General features: G+C 42.0%; 1 protein-coding gene across 1 annotated transcript in view; it reads right to left on the reverse strand.

The window, feature by feature from the left end:
• Positions 1 to 9,589: 9,589 nt before the first annotated feature.
• The window catches only part of DEPTOR (DEP domain containing MTOR-interacting protein), a 110,050-nt gene continuing 102,614 nt past the window's right edge, over positions 9,590 to 17,025 (reverse strand). The window contains exon 9 of the mRNA XM_004679616.2: positions 9,590 to 14,932. Within this exon, the coding sequence (XP_004679673.1) occupies positions 14,804 to 14,932 (129 nt within the window). The 3' untranslated portion in view covers positions 9,590 to 14,803. The remainder of the gene's footprint in view (positions 14,933 to 17,025) is intronic.

Genomic DNA, 17,025 nt, shown 5'->3' on the forward strand with positions numbered 1-17,025 from the left:
GGGCAGGCGGGGATCGAACTCATGCGGAAGCGGCTTTAGATTCTCAGTGCTGTGCTTTAACCCGCTGCGCCACCAGGGAGGGCCCAGATAGTGCTGAGACTTTTAACCCCTGCACCACTAGGGAGGCCCAAGAGAGTAGTGATTTAATGTGGGCTTGGGACCCACACTTTCAGAAGGTGACACTGGAGTGCCACGACTGGCATCTCATCATAAACTGTACAAGATGAGGGAGAGGAAATTCACCCCCAAAGTGCGGATGATGTTGGCTACAGATGGGAATGAATGCCAGAAGACAAAAAAATCACTCAACGTTGTGTATCTCAATGCTCTTCAGCAGTTCCGTGACTGTTTGCATATCTATTCCAATGAAATGTTTGAGTGAGCTTTTTAAATATATGGTACTCTGAAGAATTAGAGACGAGGTGGTTCATCCTTCTGGAATAATCACCAACTCCAAATCTGAGCAATATTAGTGATTCTAATATTATTCACATATTATATATGTGTCTGTATTTCATTATCATGCCACAGAATTGTTGGCTGGTTTTTAATAGGAAATTTGGGGGAATTATCTTTAGTTCACACAATTGAAGTCACACCCCCTTGTTAATGGAGTTACTTGATAGGACTGTGAGGCCTGCCAAGAGGAATCTGCTGGGGTCTTCAAGGATAAGACAAAACAACTGCATAGAGAGAGTTTGCATGAAGCTGACAATTCAAGGGTATAATGGTAAGTCTGCTTAATTTAACTTGGGGTGATTGTATGACCCAGTTCCCCCAAAGCATTCCGATAGATCTTTCCCAAGATGTCCAAAGTAAGCATTTTCCAATAAGTGTCACCTTAGTAATTGGAACTAAAGTCAATTGATGCCAGTGAGTTTCAGAAGAAACTGCTACATAATCTTAAGATATTGAAGCTTACCTAGACTTAGGGGCTTCTCCAGAAATAACCGTTGCATTTTATTTTATTTTTTTTAAAGATTTATTTATTTATGCATACAGAAATGGGGTACAAGCCAGAGGAATGGGGGCTGGAGGAAGGGGTGAGAGGATTTACCAGAAACAGAGTAGGAAGCAGAAAAGGTAGATTCCCAAAGTACACTGCTGAGGAGAGCAGCGGGCGAGACAGGAGAGGTCTGTGTGCCATGTGGGTCAGCTCCCAGGCTGGGGATTGAACTTGTGCTGAAGCGGTGTGGTCAGCTTTATAGTGCAGCGCTCTTACCTGTTGTACCACCAGTGAGGGCCCAGAAATAACCCTTTAATAAGGAATCTATTTTAAGGTAGGTCAAACATCTAGTGCAAGGTTTGGTCATATGACAATATCCCTTTTCATCATGTGAGACTTTACTTCCCCCTTGATGACCCAGCATCACCCGGATAGTAGAGTCTAGAAGAAGTTCTGGAAGATGCTGTTCTTGAGAAAAGATTGGGTGTTCTCTGTCTCTTAATCTATATTTTGCCCTTCCTAGAAGATCACTTTGGCTCTATCCTTTATTTCAGATCCTATAACAAGCACCAACCCTTGCATCCAAACACATCCTTTGGTTGCTAGGTGGCCCAGATTGTCATCCTATGTGGGGAGAACAGATCCAACTCTCACAGGGGTCTCATGCGCTCCTTCCCTTATACAACTTTGCACACACACGAATGTTTATTAAGCTTGTCCTATCCAGCCAGAACAGCCCAGAACAGCTTCAGCATTCCTTAAGTGCTAGAAGAGGCTGCTAGAAGCTGACAAGGAGAAATAACAGATTTTACGTCAAATGGGGAAGGAAAGAATAAGAGAGAGGGAAAAGTCATTTGGTGGTGAAGAGAATGAAAGACTAGAGAATCAAAAAGAAATCTCTTGATTCAAACTTGAACAGCATAAATTTTATAAAAGGGAGGTTTACTTGAACTTAGTCTAGAGTCTAGACACTTACTATAAAGAAACATCATCAAGAAAGGGAAGTATTGAATGAGGCGCTGGGAAGGCATTATTTTTATTCTTTGCCTTAGAATTCCTTTAGGGTGCAAGGGTTACAAGCGAGGTAACCTCCAGCAGGCACATGAGAGGCGCTCTCTGTTCATGCAAGGGGTGGGGGGTCTCAGCCCTCACTGAGCCCTCTGATTGTCTGCCCAATCCGACTGGCCACACACACCAATGCATGCTTTGTGTCCAGGCTTGCTGGACATACTAAGATGTTGACATCATCCAAAGGCATCCACATGTGAACAGAAGCCATTTCCAAGGAAAAGGAAGAGGCCAGTGGTTGAAATGGACAAGGAGGGACTCATGTATTGTGCTCCTCCATGTGGGTGGAGCTGCCATCAGGAAGCCTCTAGCAATTATGTGCACTGTGCTAAGTAGTCAGAAATAGCACAGTCATTGAGCTTTTCTTGTTCTGGGCATTAATGAAGTCGGGCTGTGAACAGCCATTTTCTCCTAATGAAGCACTACACTATACTCTTAAGTCAGCTCAGCTAGTGAGGCAAATGCCAAGATCCCAATGACATGTCTTTATATCTTTTTAAAAACACTTATTAATTTATTCATACAGGAACTGAGTTCAGGCCAGAGGTGTGGGGCTGGGGGGTGAGGGGATTCACCACAGATAAAGTGGGGAGCAGAATGCCTGAAATACACTGCTGAGGGGAGCAGGGGACAAGACAGGTTTGCTGTGCCACATGGATCACCTCCCTGGCTGGGGATCGAACTCATGCTGCAGTGGCTGTATATAACTTCATAGTGCTGAGATTTAAACCTGTTGCACCACCAGGGAGGGCCCCATGTTTCTATTTCTAACTGAAGTCTAACACATTATTTCAGATGTGTAATGCATATAAGAAAACCACAACAAATCCAAGAATAAAGGTCTGCCAGGACCTAAAAGCAGCAATCACATGCACAATCTGCATTAAAATGAGCTTCCTTTCCTTCAAATTTGAGTGTGTGTGTCTGTGTGTGTGTATACTTGCATGCATGCATATGGCTATCACAGACTTCTTGCTCTGTAACTTACTCGTTTGCATGAAGAGGTTGTAGGGTAGGTGGGTCAAAACTTAAGATTCAATTAAATGAAACCATGTGAGAGCCATTAAAAAGTAGTTACATGCTTTTGAAAGTGGATGTTTGGGCCAATGTGCATAAAATACAGTTAGGAATGTTTGTTAGCCACTTAGAATGTGCATAGCATATAATAGGGTCTCAGTAATTATCGCTGTTGTTACTGAAAAATTCTTTCTAGGTGTCTGGAATTCTGTGGATTTACCTTTATTCCTATGTCTGCTCTTCTAAAAGAAGGGGCTTCCTCCTAAGCCTCCCTAGTGGCGTAAGGGGCTAAGGCTCAGCACTAGGGAGCTATCTGCAGTGTCCCAGCCTGGGAGCTGACTCTCATGGCCCAGCAGACCCCTCCTGGGTCACCTGCTCCCTCAGCAGTGGATTTCAGTAGATCCACCTGTTCTGCTCCCTATTTGGCCCTTCATATCTCTTGCCTTCTCCCCAGTTCTTGTATGCAGAAAAAAAAAATCTTTAAAAAAAAAGAAAAGGAAGAAGTCCTTTGTGTCTCACAGATCTTGCAGTTAGCCTCTTCCTTCCCTGCCTTCTAAGCTCTAAGCTGGCCATCTAAAAGTCTAAGCTGACCATCTAAAAGCAGATGTCAAGCCTTACCAGAAAAGTTGGAAAAACTGAAGCTTCACAGCCTACTTCCAGGAATAAATGAAAAGGTGGTGGAGTGTCTTTCTCACATTTTATCTAAGAAAGGAGATAGGAAATAAGAAGGGGGAATCAGGATGCTTCTATCTACATGAACTGAGAGATTACTGTGTGCTGGGTACTTTATTAGTTACTTTTTGATCACCCACCTATCAGGATTGATAACTAACAAATAGGATACATCTATTATTATTGAATGAATGGAATAAAATGAATGCCTGAAAACAAAAGCATTTGGGTGCTTGCTTCCAGAAGAACATCTAAGAAAGAAGTTGGAGAAATAGCCACTGCATCTCTAATTTTGGAGCAAAGGAAATCTTCAGAATGAACAAAATGATAGCAGAGATGGTGAGAACAAAGAGGAAAACAGTGGGGGGATCCCTGGGTCCGTTTGAGAACAAGAGGGAGGAGCGCTGGAATATCAGGAGAACACTCCATCAAAAAACATGGAGTGTTCTCAGAGAGCAACTTCTGTTTCTAGATGATTCTCTGCCCCGTTGTGCATATGTGACCGTGTGCTCCTGGGCAAAGTGGATGGTCAAGCAAGTCAGAGATCAGAAATCAGTGACCGAGGTCCACGCCCAGCCTCACCACCTGACCACTGGTGACCTCTCTAGACAACTGGGTTCATTGACTGTAAAGTGAGGATTTTATTAGAATCTGCTTCATGGAGTTTTGTCTTCAAGAATTAAGTGAGAACATTTATTGGAGTGCTTGCATATATTTAGAGTGCAATGAATACTAGCTACTATTTTTTTTTTCCTTAAGACTGATTCTCCAGCAGGAAAATGACAGTGTAAACCAGCAAATTAAAATGTCTCTACAAGTTAAAAAAAAATTATGTTTCCATACATTTATTTTCACTTATGTAAACATAAAGAGTGTTGGCAAGATAGGAAGCCTGTTGTCTAAACAAGAGGAAAGCAAAGAAGTGGTTGGGAAAATTTAAAAAAAAAATGTATTTTCAAATTAAGAGCTTTATACTATCTTCTCCCATTGCATTCAAGAAAGGAAGTCTCCAGTAACAGTTTTCATATCTGATTTAGCTCAATGAAAGAAAGTCTGAAAAAATCGGGGTTCTTTATCTAACAGACCAGTTGGTATTGGCAGACTCTAATCTTGCCTAAAGCTTGCTCTCCTTGTCTTTCCCTTTTTCTGTTAAACAGCAGAACTGGGAGCCTCTCTGCTTAATAATTAACTAACATTGATGTTCCTGTGGCTCATGAGTTTCCCAGGTCAGAACTGCAAATAATCTACTTCTTCACCTTTTACCCTGGCAGAAACATCCAGATCTTTCCAAATCTGGGCTTGTCTTCCAGTTCGGCTATCCTCGCAGACATGTCTTAAAGTTGAGCCAACAGGATAAATGTCCTTTTTCTCTCTTCCTTTCCTCTCGCTGTCCTATGTGCCCACGTCCGTCTGCTTGGGCTGGATCTCAGTAGGTGTCACTAGTTACTCTCCTAAGTTTGTATTATGAATCAGCTTTTGTGGATGCAGGCATTCCAGACTTGAGGAAGAAACAAGTTTAATATTTAACTAAGAGGGAGCAAAAGGCATTTAGAATAAAACATGGAGTCCCAGTAGGCAAAGAGAGGTCACATAGGTGGAATGACATTCAAGAACTGGGCACTCCTGGGTGTAAGCACACACAAGCACTGGCCAAGTTCCTTTCACAACACTCCCTTATTTGCTCAGGGTGTCTGCAAGATGCCCATGGCCTGCAGTGGCCTCTGCTTCCTCTCCCTGCTCCAGAGCTTGTGCTAACAGAAGCTCACTCAGCGTGGTGGTTTTGTTTACATAGTTCCCATGTGAAACCTTCTTTTTTTTTTTTTAAAGATTTATTTACTTATGCATACAAGAACTGGGGTACAGGACAGAGATGGGGGCAGTGAGAGGATTCACCAGAGTGGGGAGCAGGCAGGCAGACTGACTGAAGGACATTTCTGAAGGGGGCAAGGGCAGGTCAGGAGAGGTCTGCTGTGCCCTGTGGGTCACTCCCTGGCTGGGGATCGAACTCGTGCTGCAATGGCTGCAGACAGCTTCATAATGCTGAGACTTAAGCCCTTGTACCACCAGGCAGTGTCCCCCAACCCCCACATGAAACTTTAAACCTGTAGGCTTAGGAAGTTGCCCACAAAAGATAAAAGTAATGATGTCTCAGTCAAGGTGCTCAGAAAAGGAACTTCCTTTATAATCAAGACTAGGTCTCCAATTACTGTAGTGGAAAATCTGCCAAACCCAAATGTGTTTTTGGCAATGGGTGAATTTCATGAGAGGGTTTCTGAAGGCTGCGTGGAGGTTACTTTCGAAAAAAGATATTTATGTATGTATAGACTTTTCAAAGGGCATGTGTAGGGAAGACCTAGTCTTACCTTGTTTTCAGTGGAGAATGCAGAAATGAACCTGTGTTCCTTTGCCTATTGTACCTTCCCTGTAAGCTCCTTAACTGCTTCTCTTTCTTTGCATCAAGCCCTCCTCCAAGTCCCTTGTGTTAGCTACACATTTCAGATTTTTTTAAGATTTATTTATTTATGCATCCAGAACTGGGGTACAGACCAGAGGTGCAGGGGCAGTGAGAGGCTTCACCAAAGACAAAGTGGGGAGTAGAACAGGCAGATTGTCGGAGTACACTGCTGAGGGGAGCAGCAGGCGGGTCAGGAGAGGTCTGCCGTGCCATGTGGGTCAGCTCCATGGCTGGGGATCGAACTCATGCTGAAGTGGGTTTGGTTTCTTAGTGCGCTGCTTTAACCCGCTGCACCACCAGGAAGGGCCCTCAGATGGTGTTTAAAACCTCCTGGGTGAACTATGGAAAACTGTTTGGAGATTCCTCAAACTGCTAAACATGGAGCTTCCCTATGACCCAGCAATCCCACTCCTAAGTATCTACCCAAAAGACACAAAAACACTGATTGAAAAAGATACTTGTACCCCCATGTTTATTGCTGCTTTATTTACAATTGGAAAAACATGGAAGCAGCCCAAACGCCCAAAAGTAGATGACTGGATTAGAAAGATGTGGTACATATATACAATGGAATATTACTCAGCAACCAAAAAAGAGAAACACATGTCTTTTGCAGCAACTTGGATGGAGCTGGAAAAGATCATGCTTAGTGAGATAAACCAGAAAGAGAAAGAAAAATACCAGATGGTTTCACTCATAGCAGCAGTATAATGGACCAGGCGAGAAAATAACAAAATAATGAACAACCATATACCAGAGACATTCTGTGGGGGCGGAGTGGGGAATGGGATCAAAAACGGGGGGAAGGGAGGGAAATGCACGGGGCTATGGTGGTGGCACAGGGGTGATTTGGTGATGGGAAACCCGCGGGGATTACAATCGAGATGGGAAAAAAAATGTGCAAAAGGACGTAAAAATAAACTTCGTAATAAATAAAAAAAAAAAAAGAAGGAAACATTGGTTCATAGCACTGTGTATGTGCAGAGGCAAGCGGTGATCCCGTCTCTCTAGATCCAAAAAAAAAAAAAAAACCTCCTGGGTGAATTAGTTAGGCTGAGCCACGTACACAGGAGATATAAAATTATTAAACTTTGTTGACTTTTTCTCATACTTATCTGATGCTTATGATTCCTTGCCAGTCTAGAAGAATACAGAGGAATCTAAGATGAGCTCTTCTGCATCCTTATAATACCCTCAGAAACAGTATTTGCTATGGGATGGAGAGATGGGCAGAATAGCTGATTAAAAATGTTTGGAGCCTGATTGGGTAGTAAATAGGTAATATTGTGCAGTTTGTTGGAATTATTTCATATGAAATCTTGAGTTTTCATGTTTGGTAAATTATTTACATATAATTATTAGTTTTAAACACTAAGTAGCTGGATAAGATGGGCATCAAATACAAAATTGTTTTTGCTCTCTCCCAGCTCACAGTCACAAATACAGAGCTACATTTTCTACCTGTCTGTGAATTATTTGCTTCTCAGTACCCAAGAAGCAGGGTAAAGATGACTGTATGGGTCATTTATTTTGAAGTACTCAATTGAATATAGAGTTGATCATATATATAGTTCTAATCCTGCTATTATCTAGAAGGACTAGTATGAGTTTTTCAAGTAATCAGCATGACAATAGCAATAATGATCACGAGGATAGCTCAAATGTTAGTTTTGGAGCACTCACTATATGCCACGAACTGTCCTACAAACTTTAAATCTGCACAATAGACAATGAGATTATTATACGATTTGAAAATGGGAAAGCACAGCACAGTGAGATGTGCTGAAAAAAGCAGTGACTGAGCATTCCTGGGGCATGTGGGTTCCAGTCCTTAGTATACATCTGACTTGAGTTTTAGGACAAATTAGAACTTCTCTAGCGATTATTTGCTTTACCTTCATTACCTCATTTACCCCTCAGAGTAGTAAGTAGTGCTAACCTCAATCTACAGAAAAGGAAACTGATGCCTAGAACTTGCTTAGTCACTAGATGTACTACTAAGTGCTAGAGCTGGAGTTTTAATCTGGGTTTGTATGTCTCCAGAGTTCATATTCTTAAATCTTTCCTGCCTGGGAGCATTTGGAACATCTGTATCTTCTGGAGCACTGGCCTCCAGTACTCCAGATTTCACCAAGGTTGGCTCAATTCCATTTGCATTTCAATATGTGTTTTAAAAAAACGCGGGTTCAGAGGCTTTTGTTCCGGGCTGTTGCATTATATACCTGCAGGGGGCGCTGTTGACCTGGATTGTAATGTGAATGGTGGCGCCTCATCGACGTTGAATTTCGTTCTCGCTGATCACCTCAATGAAATCCTGGTCTATCATTCTATTTGTTTTACTTTACTCTTAGATTTAACCCCTATCTAAAGTGAACTGTTTTATTTCTATAACTTTACCGCCTACGTGCCTCAAGAAAATGTAAACTTCAGGCCCTTCCTGGTGGAGCCACGGGTTAAGGCACAGAGCTGTGAAGCAGTTTGCAGCTACTGTGGCTTAAGCTCGATCCCCGCCCCCCCACACCCTAGGGAGCTGACCCACACGGCACAGCAGACCTCTCCTGTCTCTCCCACTGCTCCCCTCAGCAGTACATTTCAGTCATCTGCTTCAGTCATCTGTTCCCCGCTGCTCTGTCTCTGGTGAATCTTCTCACCTCCTCCCTCTATAGGCCCACCTCTGGCCTATACCCCAGTTCTTGTATGCACAAACAAGCAAACAAGTACGTACGTAAATTTTTGAAAAAGAATATGTAAACTTCTTAAAGACAAAGACTCCTAGTATTTGTGATTTGCCAAAGGCACTGCCAGTTCCACTTGGATGTTCTTGAAAATTTTATACTGACTTCGAAGAATCATTCCATTATCAAGATCACAGTTGGTGAGAGCTAAGATATCAGGGCATCTTGAAGATACTGACATATTAAGTTAGGAACACCAATGTTTCCTGGTGCTCCTGTGCTTTCAATTTTATGAACTTTACAGAAAATGAGGACTCTCAGTATCATTGGCCAAATAGACAATTATTTGACAGAAATTAAAAAGTCTCAAAATACTTCATGTTGGAGAAGATAGTGATTAACATAGTCCATGTTTATATTTCAGATGCACGTACATTGCAAAGTTCAAGCACTGCAGAGGTGGGTTAGATGTGGCCATAAGGTGAACATTTACATTTCTCATGACTCAGCAATTCCCCTCAGTGGATCCCCAGGAGACCCCTTCATACATTCCCAGGTGATGGCATGAAGACAATAACCAAGACTTTACCTTGCCTTCTGCAAATGTTGAATTATATAACTAGTTTCTTAATTAAATTAAAAAGAAAAATTTTCCCAATGTGATAAACAACCACACAAGATTTTGCAATTAGACTATTTCCTAACACTCATCAATATTGGAATGAGTAGAGAAAAATGACCCCAAATCAAATACAATAAAGAAAAAACTTTTTAATGCACTTTTGTTTTCAAGCCAAAGAGGTTGAGAAAACATCCATCATTAAGTAGTTTTACAAATGGCACTTTGGGCTACTTAGAGAATTAGAGGCGTCTTCTGTGTTTTCTCAGGTTGGTAGAGCATCTTCATAATACAACCCTCTCTTAAGATCAAAAAAATGGCTAATTTGCTCTAAAAGTTAGGAAAAGCTGAAATCCTAAAGTCATTTATTTCAAATTTTTAACATTTACTTCATGCTCTATAATCTATTTTCACATAATAATTTTAAGTGTTGACTACAATTTTTAAGAAGAGGAGAAAATAAATTTTAAATGAATTTAAAACAAACATTAAACACACATACTAGTGCGGATGACAATACTATATGCTAACTTTGATGATGAACTTCATTTTGGCACACGGCAGATTTGTCTTTTTGGTATTGAACTGAAGAAAAACATTACATTATAAAGTCTACCTTAAGGGAGTAAAACCATAGTCAATGGCAGCAATAGACTAAACAATCAATAAAACTGAAATGTTCTAGACTTATTTGATCACTTATAATCAAAATGAAACATGATCAATCTTCAATAGGAGGGATTAATGAACATCATTAGTTAAAATATCTCCTAAAAGCAGATTATTTTCACAATATATTCAAAAGAAAGGAGTATTTGGAAATGTGAAACTTTTGAATTGAAAACAGTGATTTTTAAATCAATTACTACTCCAATGGATTGTATAGGAAGGTGTGAAGTTGATCACATCTTATCTACTCAAAAATGGATATCATGAAATTATCCATTTTTGTCTACTCCCTTTATCAGTTTATACAATTATTTTATAGATTACTAATAAAACATCCATAACAATACCAATCTAAAAGGCAATTGCATTTTTTCCTCTACAGCAGAATTAACAAACATGGCTTTTAAATTTGCACTGATATCACATACTATGCTAACAAAGAAACAAATCCTATCTTCATCTCCATCACCAAAATTTACACAAAGCCCTAAAAATTCAAAAGAATGCTCTGTGAAAACAAAGCAAGCCATTGCAGAGTCCTCCGTTATTTAAACTTCACAAACAAAACACAGATACACACAGGCACACACACGTGAAATAAAAGCTCTTAGAAATATTGCTTATTGCTAATTTGGACTACTTCTTGGTGCTACATTTATGAAAGAAGATGTTTAATTATTAAAGCAATTGTTGAAATATTACACAAAATACTTATTCTTGTATGTGATGTGACTTAACCACCCAAGTCGTGAATCAAGTAGATCATTTGCCCTTGACCTTCACAGGGTCAGGCCATCACCTGCACGTAATGAGTCCAGGGAAGTCCACAGTGTATTTTCACCACTTCCTCCTCCACTTGCATGGCTGTGCTCGACCACAGTTCCCCTGACTATAGCTCCCCTGGAGAGCTGGGGTCTTCACCACTTAGAGAAGACTGTCTGTGCTCTCTTAGGTTCTATTTTAGGATTTTCTGACTTTGAAGAAACACTGGGCTCCATTCACAACTTCACATGAGGCTGCTACCCAAAAGCTGGTCAGTAACTTGCCATCTAGATAGTTTAATCTTCATAACCAGGCCATTTCTTGGTCATTTCTTGAAAAATACTGAGTACTAAAAATGGCCACACGTTCTTTGCAGCTCCTCTCAGAAAAAAAAAGTAGTCTTGTTTCCCTACCTGGTCTAGTTTGGGGATTTTGCCAACAAATTGCTACAGCAGTAATCTTCCAAGCAGGCTTGGGGGATCCTTGCCTGGAAATCATTCAAGTCAACCCCCACCCCATCTACTCACTGACCACAGAAGTGTTTGTGAACCCAGCCGGCACCATGTAGAGCGGGAGTGCCCTCCCGGCAGAATTCTACCCAAACTGCTTACCCCTATGATCCCCAACCAAGAACCAGTGTTGGTATAAGCACATCTTGGGGGTGGCTTCCTGGAAGAGCAATGGGATAGTGGATCCCTACTTCTCTGGCAGGTGAGGGGTTGCTGTGGTTCGCAAGTGTCTTTGGTGCTAAACCAAGCCTGGAGAATAGGTGCACCAGGGTCCATGGGAGCTTAGAGCAGGGACATCAATCCTAGAGCTAGGGAGTTAGCAAAACTTTCTCAGGCAGGTATAATGTCTATGGGTGGCCATTTTCATCAAAGAAGGATATTCTGTGGAGGAAAAACTGTAAATGCAAAGACTAGGATGAGCTAGATGGGCCTCCCTGGGGAGCAGGAGAACTTTCATTTTTTCCCCTCAGCTTTATTGAATGAAGATGTAAGATACTTAATGCAACGACAATGTCAGAGGTAGGCTACAGGGTGGGCTAAGGCCAAGTGCTCTGAACCTTAGCAGAATCTCTGGCATCAGGCCTTGAAACTGACGGTAATGACAGCCAAGGAAGCAAACAGCTCTCCCCTCCAGCTCACCCTCCCTCTCTACTCTCGCCCTCCCACTCATTCACCTTCGTTTCTCCCCTCCCTCCTTTCTTCCTTCTTTCCTGCCTGTGGGTCTGCTAATCCTAAGTGGCCTGTTGGGCCATCATTTTGCTACCTGCAGCTCTGCATTCCTAGACAAGGTCAGAACTGCCTTTCAGAAACTGGTTCATCAGTCACAGGAGCCAGACCTACAAGGGGCCTTTCAAATAAATCAAGAGCAGAAAGCTTGATCACCCCGGGAAGGGTGCGCATCAGAGGTGTGACCGGGAATGCCTAGGGGATGATGACAATGCACAAACTTACTTCCGACTCATACAACACTACGTATGTCTGGGAACACCCAGGAGACTGAGGACTGATGTATGTCAAAGGACCCCAGAAGCCGATCAGGGGAACACCTCATTGTTAAAGCCCTCACCAGGGAACTAGGGCTAGATCTCGGTTACAATCCCGAGTCATCAAGCAGAAGAGAAGCACCTGGAGGGCAGCTCCCAGCCCCTTATACTACTGATGACAGATCCGCCCTTCCCCTTTTCCTTTTTCCTACATCGTTTCTATCAATAAAAAGGCCCGGATCTCATTCGTCAGCAGCATCCCGCATTATGCAACCTGCTCCATGACTCCCGTTTCTCTATCAGGATGGCATTGCACCATGCGACACCTGCCCTCCCTGTCTTCCTTCCTCCTCTCCTTCACCTCAGTATTCATTTAATCAAAGACATTAACACTCTCTGAATCACAGCAACCTCACAGACAGGGAGCTGTGTGGAGCAGACAGACAGGTGATCTCTGGTGCTCAGATTGCCTAAGGGGTGTGGTATCACACCAGGTCCCAAAAGGGGCGTTAGGAGGAGTGTAAACTGTACCAGCAGCGTGTGAGGAGATACCGCTCCCCAAAGGCGTGTCTTCGTCTTTTGTCAATGAATGACTACCTAGGATTTAAGACTCATCTTCCAAAGATGTTTAAAAAATTATTTAAAAAGGCTGAATTGTAATGTTTCCCAAACTTACTTGTTTGGCCTCAACTGTATAAGTGATCCCAGCCAGTGTCCTCAGCTGGGAAATGGGGACAGTGAGCACCTAGACTCTACAGATTATAAAGGAGAAGTAACATGTAGTTTCAGCATAGCATCTGCGGGGAGAGGTGGAGAAACATGGGCTTTAGAATGACATAAATCTACGTTTGAATCCAGTTTCTGTCATGGAGCAACTCTTGCAGGGGTGTGAACTTAGACGATCTTTGTAAACTTGCTTAGATTTTATTTCCATATCTGAAAAATGAGGGTGATAATACTGATCTGACAGGCTTGCATGGAGGATTACAGAATATCCTAGAAGTTAAATGCCATAGCCAGGGTCTCAAGGACAGAGTAAATGCAGATACATACAGAGGCAATGTGCTCGTCAAAGGTAATGTTGGATGGCTCGATGATTTCAAAATTCTGTTCTCTGACTAAATAGCTACATAAAAAGGCTGGATCACCCAAAACATGTATGTCAAATGTTTAGCACGGTATGTCCATTATACCAGTACCAGCATGTTATGATAGCCTATCACAAAAGTGACTGAGGTACAACATTCATATGTTCTTTTAACACATGAGATAAATCAGAATGCATTATTTAAATCATGAGGAATTCGGTGTTCTCTGACACCCTAATTTGGCACACAGGAATTTTCTCTACAAACCACATCCCCAAATGCACTCTTTTCTAGATCAAAAAAACAATCACACAAATGCACATATGCCTATAGACAAATGAGCCAAAAAGTCACAACATAAGAGTGATTTGAGGGAAAATCAATCCCTCCACATAAGCAGCATTTCATGTAATTAGAACATGGTACATTAGAAAGCTATAAAAAAATGAGGCCTAATTAGGCAACTTAGAGTTTCAAGTTTTGTCACATATGGGCCAACATAAAGAATATGTCTCTTCAAATAGGACAACTTCAAAGTGAAATCTTGTCAGAAGGCTTGACTTTGAATTTATATGTGCATATACAATCTTCTCTGATTTGACATTTAACTCAGATTAATTCTAGAAAACTGCTGCAGTTAACTGATGAAACCAAATGATTTAGGCCCAGAAAGAGAAAACAGAAGAAACCATTTAAATATTCCTCCCTATCTTCTCTACCCACATCATCATTAAGTTTTTGTTTTTTAACTAATACCATCACTGCAGACATTTTAAAAGTTAATATGAAAGGCAGGAATTAAGAAAGTATTTTTTAATGGCTTTTAAGCACTTGAATGCTTTAAAACCTTCTACAAGTTCTTCCTTAACATTTAACATTATTTTGGATGTTGCTTTCATTTGAAGCTTGTTGAACACTATATCCTCCAATAAACAGCCCATCTTGGTGAGAGGCCAACTCAAAGTCTGTGATAACTGTAGCATGGGGCTGTTTGGGCTAGAGACGTTCTCAACAGTTTCCTGTGCACTAAGATTAAAACATAATAATAATAATAAAATGAAATAAAGAGGGAGAACCACCAAGAGAAGTCAAGTAAGGTGATTCTACCATGTAAGAAAAATTTTGTTTTTTTCTACACTTACATAAGTTGTGTTTTTCTTTTTGAAAAATGCATTACCCAGGTGTTCCACATTCAAATAGTGTGTGCAACTCAGATTCAGATGTGGATGTGCAGAGAAACACTTGTCTGTCCACTTGGCCAGTGGAGGAAGGGTCGGTCCTGCATCGCTCTGTGGTGCCCTGGCCATTGGCTGGTCGGGGAAGGGGAGGCGTGGGTATGCTCAGCACTCCAGCTCCTCCATCACCTCCATGACAATTGTCCGTGGGCCCGTCAGAATCAGGTTGCTCACGGTCCGGTAGTCCACGTGCAGCACATTGAGCCCATTGACCGAGACCACAAACTGGCACACCTACCGGGGAAAGGAACGGGGGGGATCTGTTAAGTCCTGCTTCTTCACACACCTCTGCTCAAGACGGTGCCTATCTCTGCAGGTAACTTCATTTGGAACATAACCACCCGTACCAGGTGACAACTCCCACCCCACAGCTCCCACTGATTCCCTGAAGGCACAAAAGACACAATGATGTAACACAGGGTTTAAATGCTCACTCAGCAATTTCGTAGCTTAAGCTGGGTATTTAAATGACTGAGTTTTATTACCCGCAGTTTTAAAATAGGGATGAAAATTAATAATAAGCACCCTACCTTCCTTAGAAGATTATTGTAAAAATTAAGTTAATGTATATGACGCTTCTGCTCAAGTCATGCTCTGAACTTTATGGTTATCCTTTAAAAAAAATTATGCACACAAGAGCTGGGGTACAGATCAGAGGCGCAGGGGGTGAGAGGATTCACCAGAGACAGAGTGGGGAGCAGGACAGGAAGACTGACTGAAGTACACTGCTGACAGGAGCAGCAGGAGGGACAGGAGAGATCTGTCACATTATGTGGGTCAGCTCCCTGGCTGGGGATGGAATTTGCGCTGCAGTGGCTGTGGCCAGCTTCATAGTGCTGTCCCTCAACTGGATGTGGCACCAGCGAGGACCCCTTTATGGGTACTCAATTCACTTTCATACTCACAGTGCTTATGGCTGGGTTTTTTTTTAAATATTTATTTATTCATACAAGAACTGGGGTACAGGCCAGAGATGAAGTGGGGTGAGAGGATTAACCAGAGACAGATTGGGGAGCAGAACAAGCAGAATGACTGAAATACACAGTTGAGGGAAACAGCAGGTGGGTCAGCAGTGGCAGGGGAGAATCTGAGAGCCGTGGGACTTTAACCCCTGCACCACCAGGGAGGCCCTCTTTACAGATTTCTGATGGAGCCTTTTAAAATGTAGTTGCTCTGAATGGAGAATTTTTTAGTAATACATTTTCATTTTGCACCACCCAATAGGTAATTTAAAATTATGTTTTAACCCTTCAGTTGCTGAGTATTGCTGTGTTCCAATGTAAGGTGAAATGCAGACACTGGGCTGAGAAGCAGGGAGGGGTAAAAGGGTCTCCTCAGCTCTGATCCTCAGAGTGGTGTCTCTCTGAGGCTAGAGTGCTCAGTTACTGTCCCCCTGCCAGCTGGCCTGTCCCCTGATTCAGCATTGAAGACCTGTCAAAGACCCCAAAGGCTCCAAAATTCTTTTTCTGTTAGAATTGACAATGAACTTACCTGGCCTGAATGTTTGCCAACATCGGCCAGTCAGTTTCTTTTTTCTTTTCAAAGATTTATTTATTTATGCATACAAGAACTGGAATGCAGGCCAGAGGTGCTGGGGGTGAGAGGATTCACCACAGGTAGAGTGGGGAACAAGTCTATCGACTGAAATACACTGCCGAGGGGAGCAATGGGTGAGGCAGAAAAGATCTGCCGTGCCATGTGGGTCAGCTCCCTGGCTAGGGATTGAACTCAGGCTGCTGTGGCTGCCAATAGCTTCATAGTACTGCTATGAGCTCCCTGTGCCACCAGGGAGGGCCCCTTCAATACAGTTCATATAATCAGTTTAAAATCTGAGAGCTTTGATTACTTGGTCAAGGTCACATTTCAACTCCATAGCACACCACAAGCCTACATAACACAAATGTGTGTGTGTGTGTGTGTGTGTTAACGAATACAATAATGGAAGATAAATGTTTTTCTCTTTGCTTTACCTGTTTATTAAGCACTCTAGGTCTCTAGTATAGTATGATGTCATTGATTTTTAGGTACTTCCAACTTCATAAGGGTTTTTTCACTGTGAAGGTTAAGTTTGCTATTTGTGTCACTTAAAACCAGATATCTATTTAAGAATATTTTCCTTGAATGCAAGGTGAGAAAAAAAAAAAAAAAAGCCTTGCAAACACTTATCAGGCTTACAGTCAAGGTAGTATTTTTAGAATCAAGCTGTTAGGCAAGACGTCATCTCTCTCTCTAAGTTGTCCCAGCATCTGCTGTGGTGCCTGCAGTTCCAATCTCCTGTTACTAAAAATGTGCAAATCGATCGAAAGATGCAGGTATTACTAGGTAAC

Source organism: Condylura cristata, unplaced genomic scaffold, assembly GCF_000260355.1.
Source record: "Condylura cristata isolate star-nosed mole 26May11 unplaced genomic scaffold, ConCri1.0 scaffold00009, whole genome shotgun sequence".
NCBI lineage: Eukaryota > Metazoa > Chordata > Mammalia > Eulipotyphla > Talpidae > Condylura > Condylura cristata.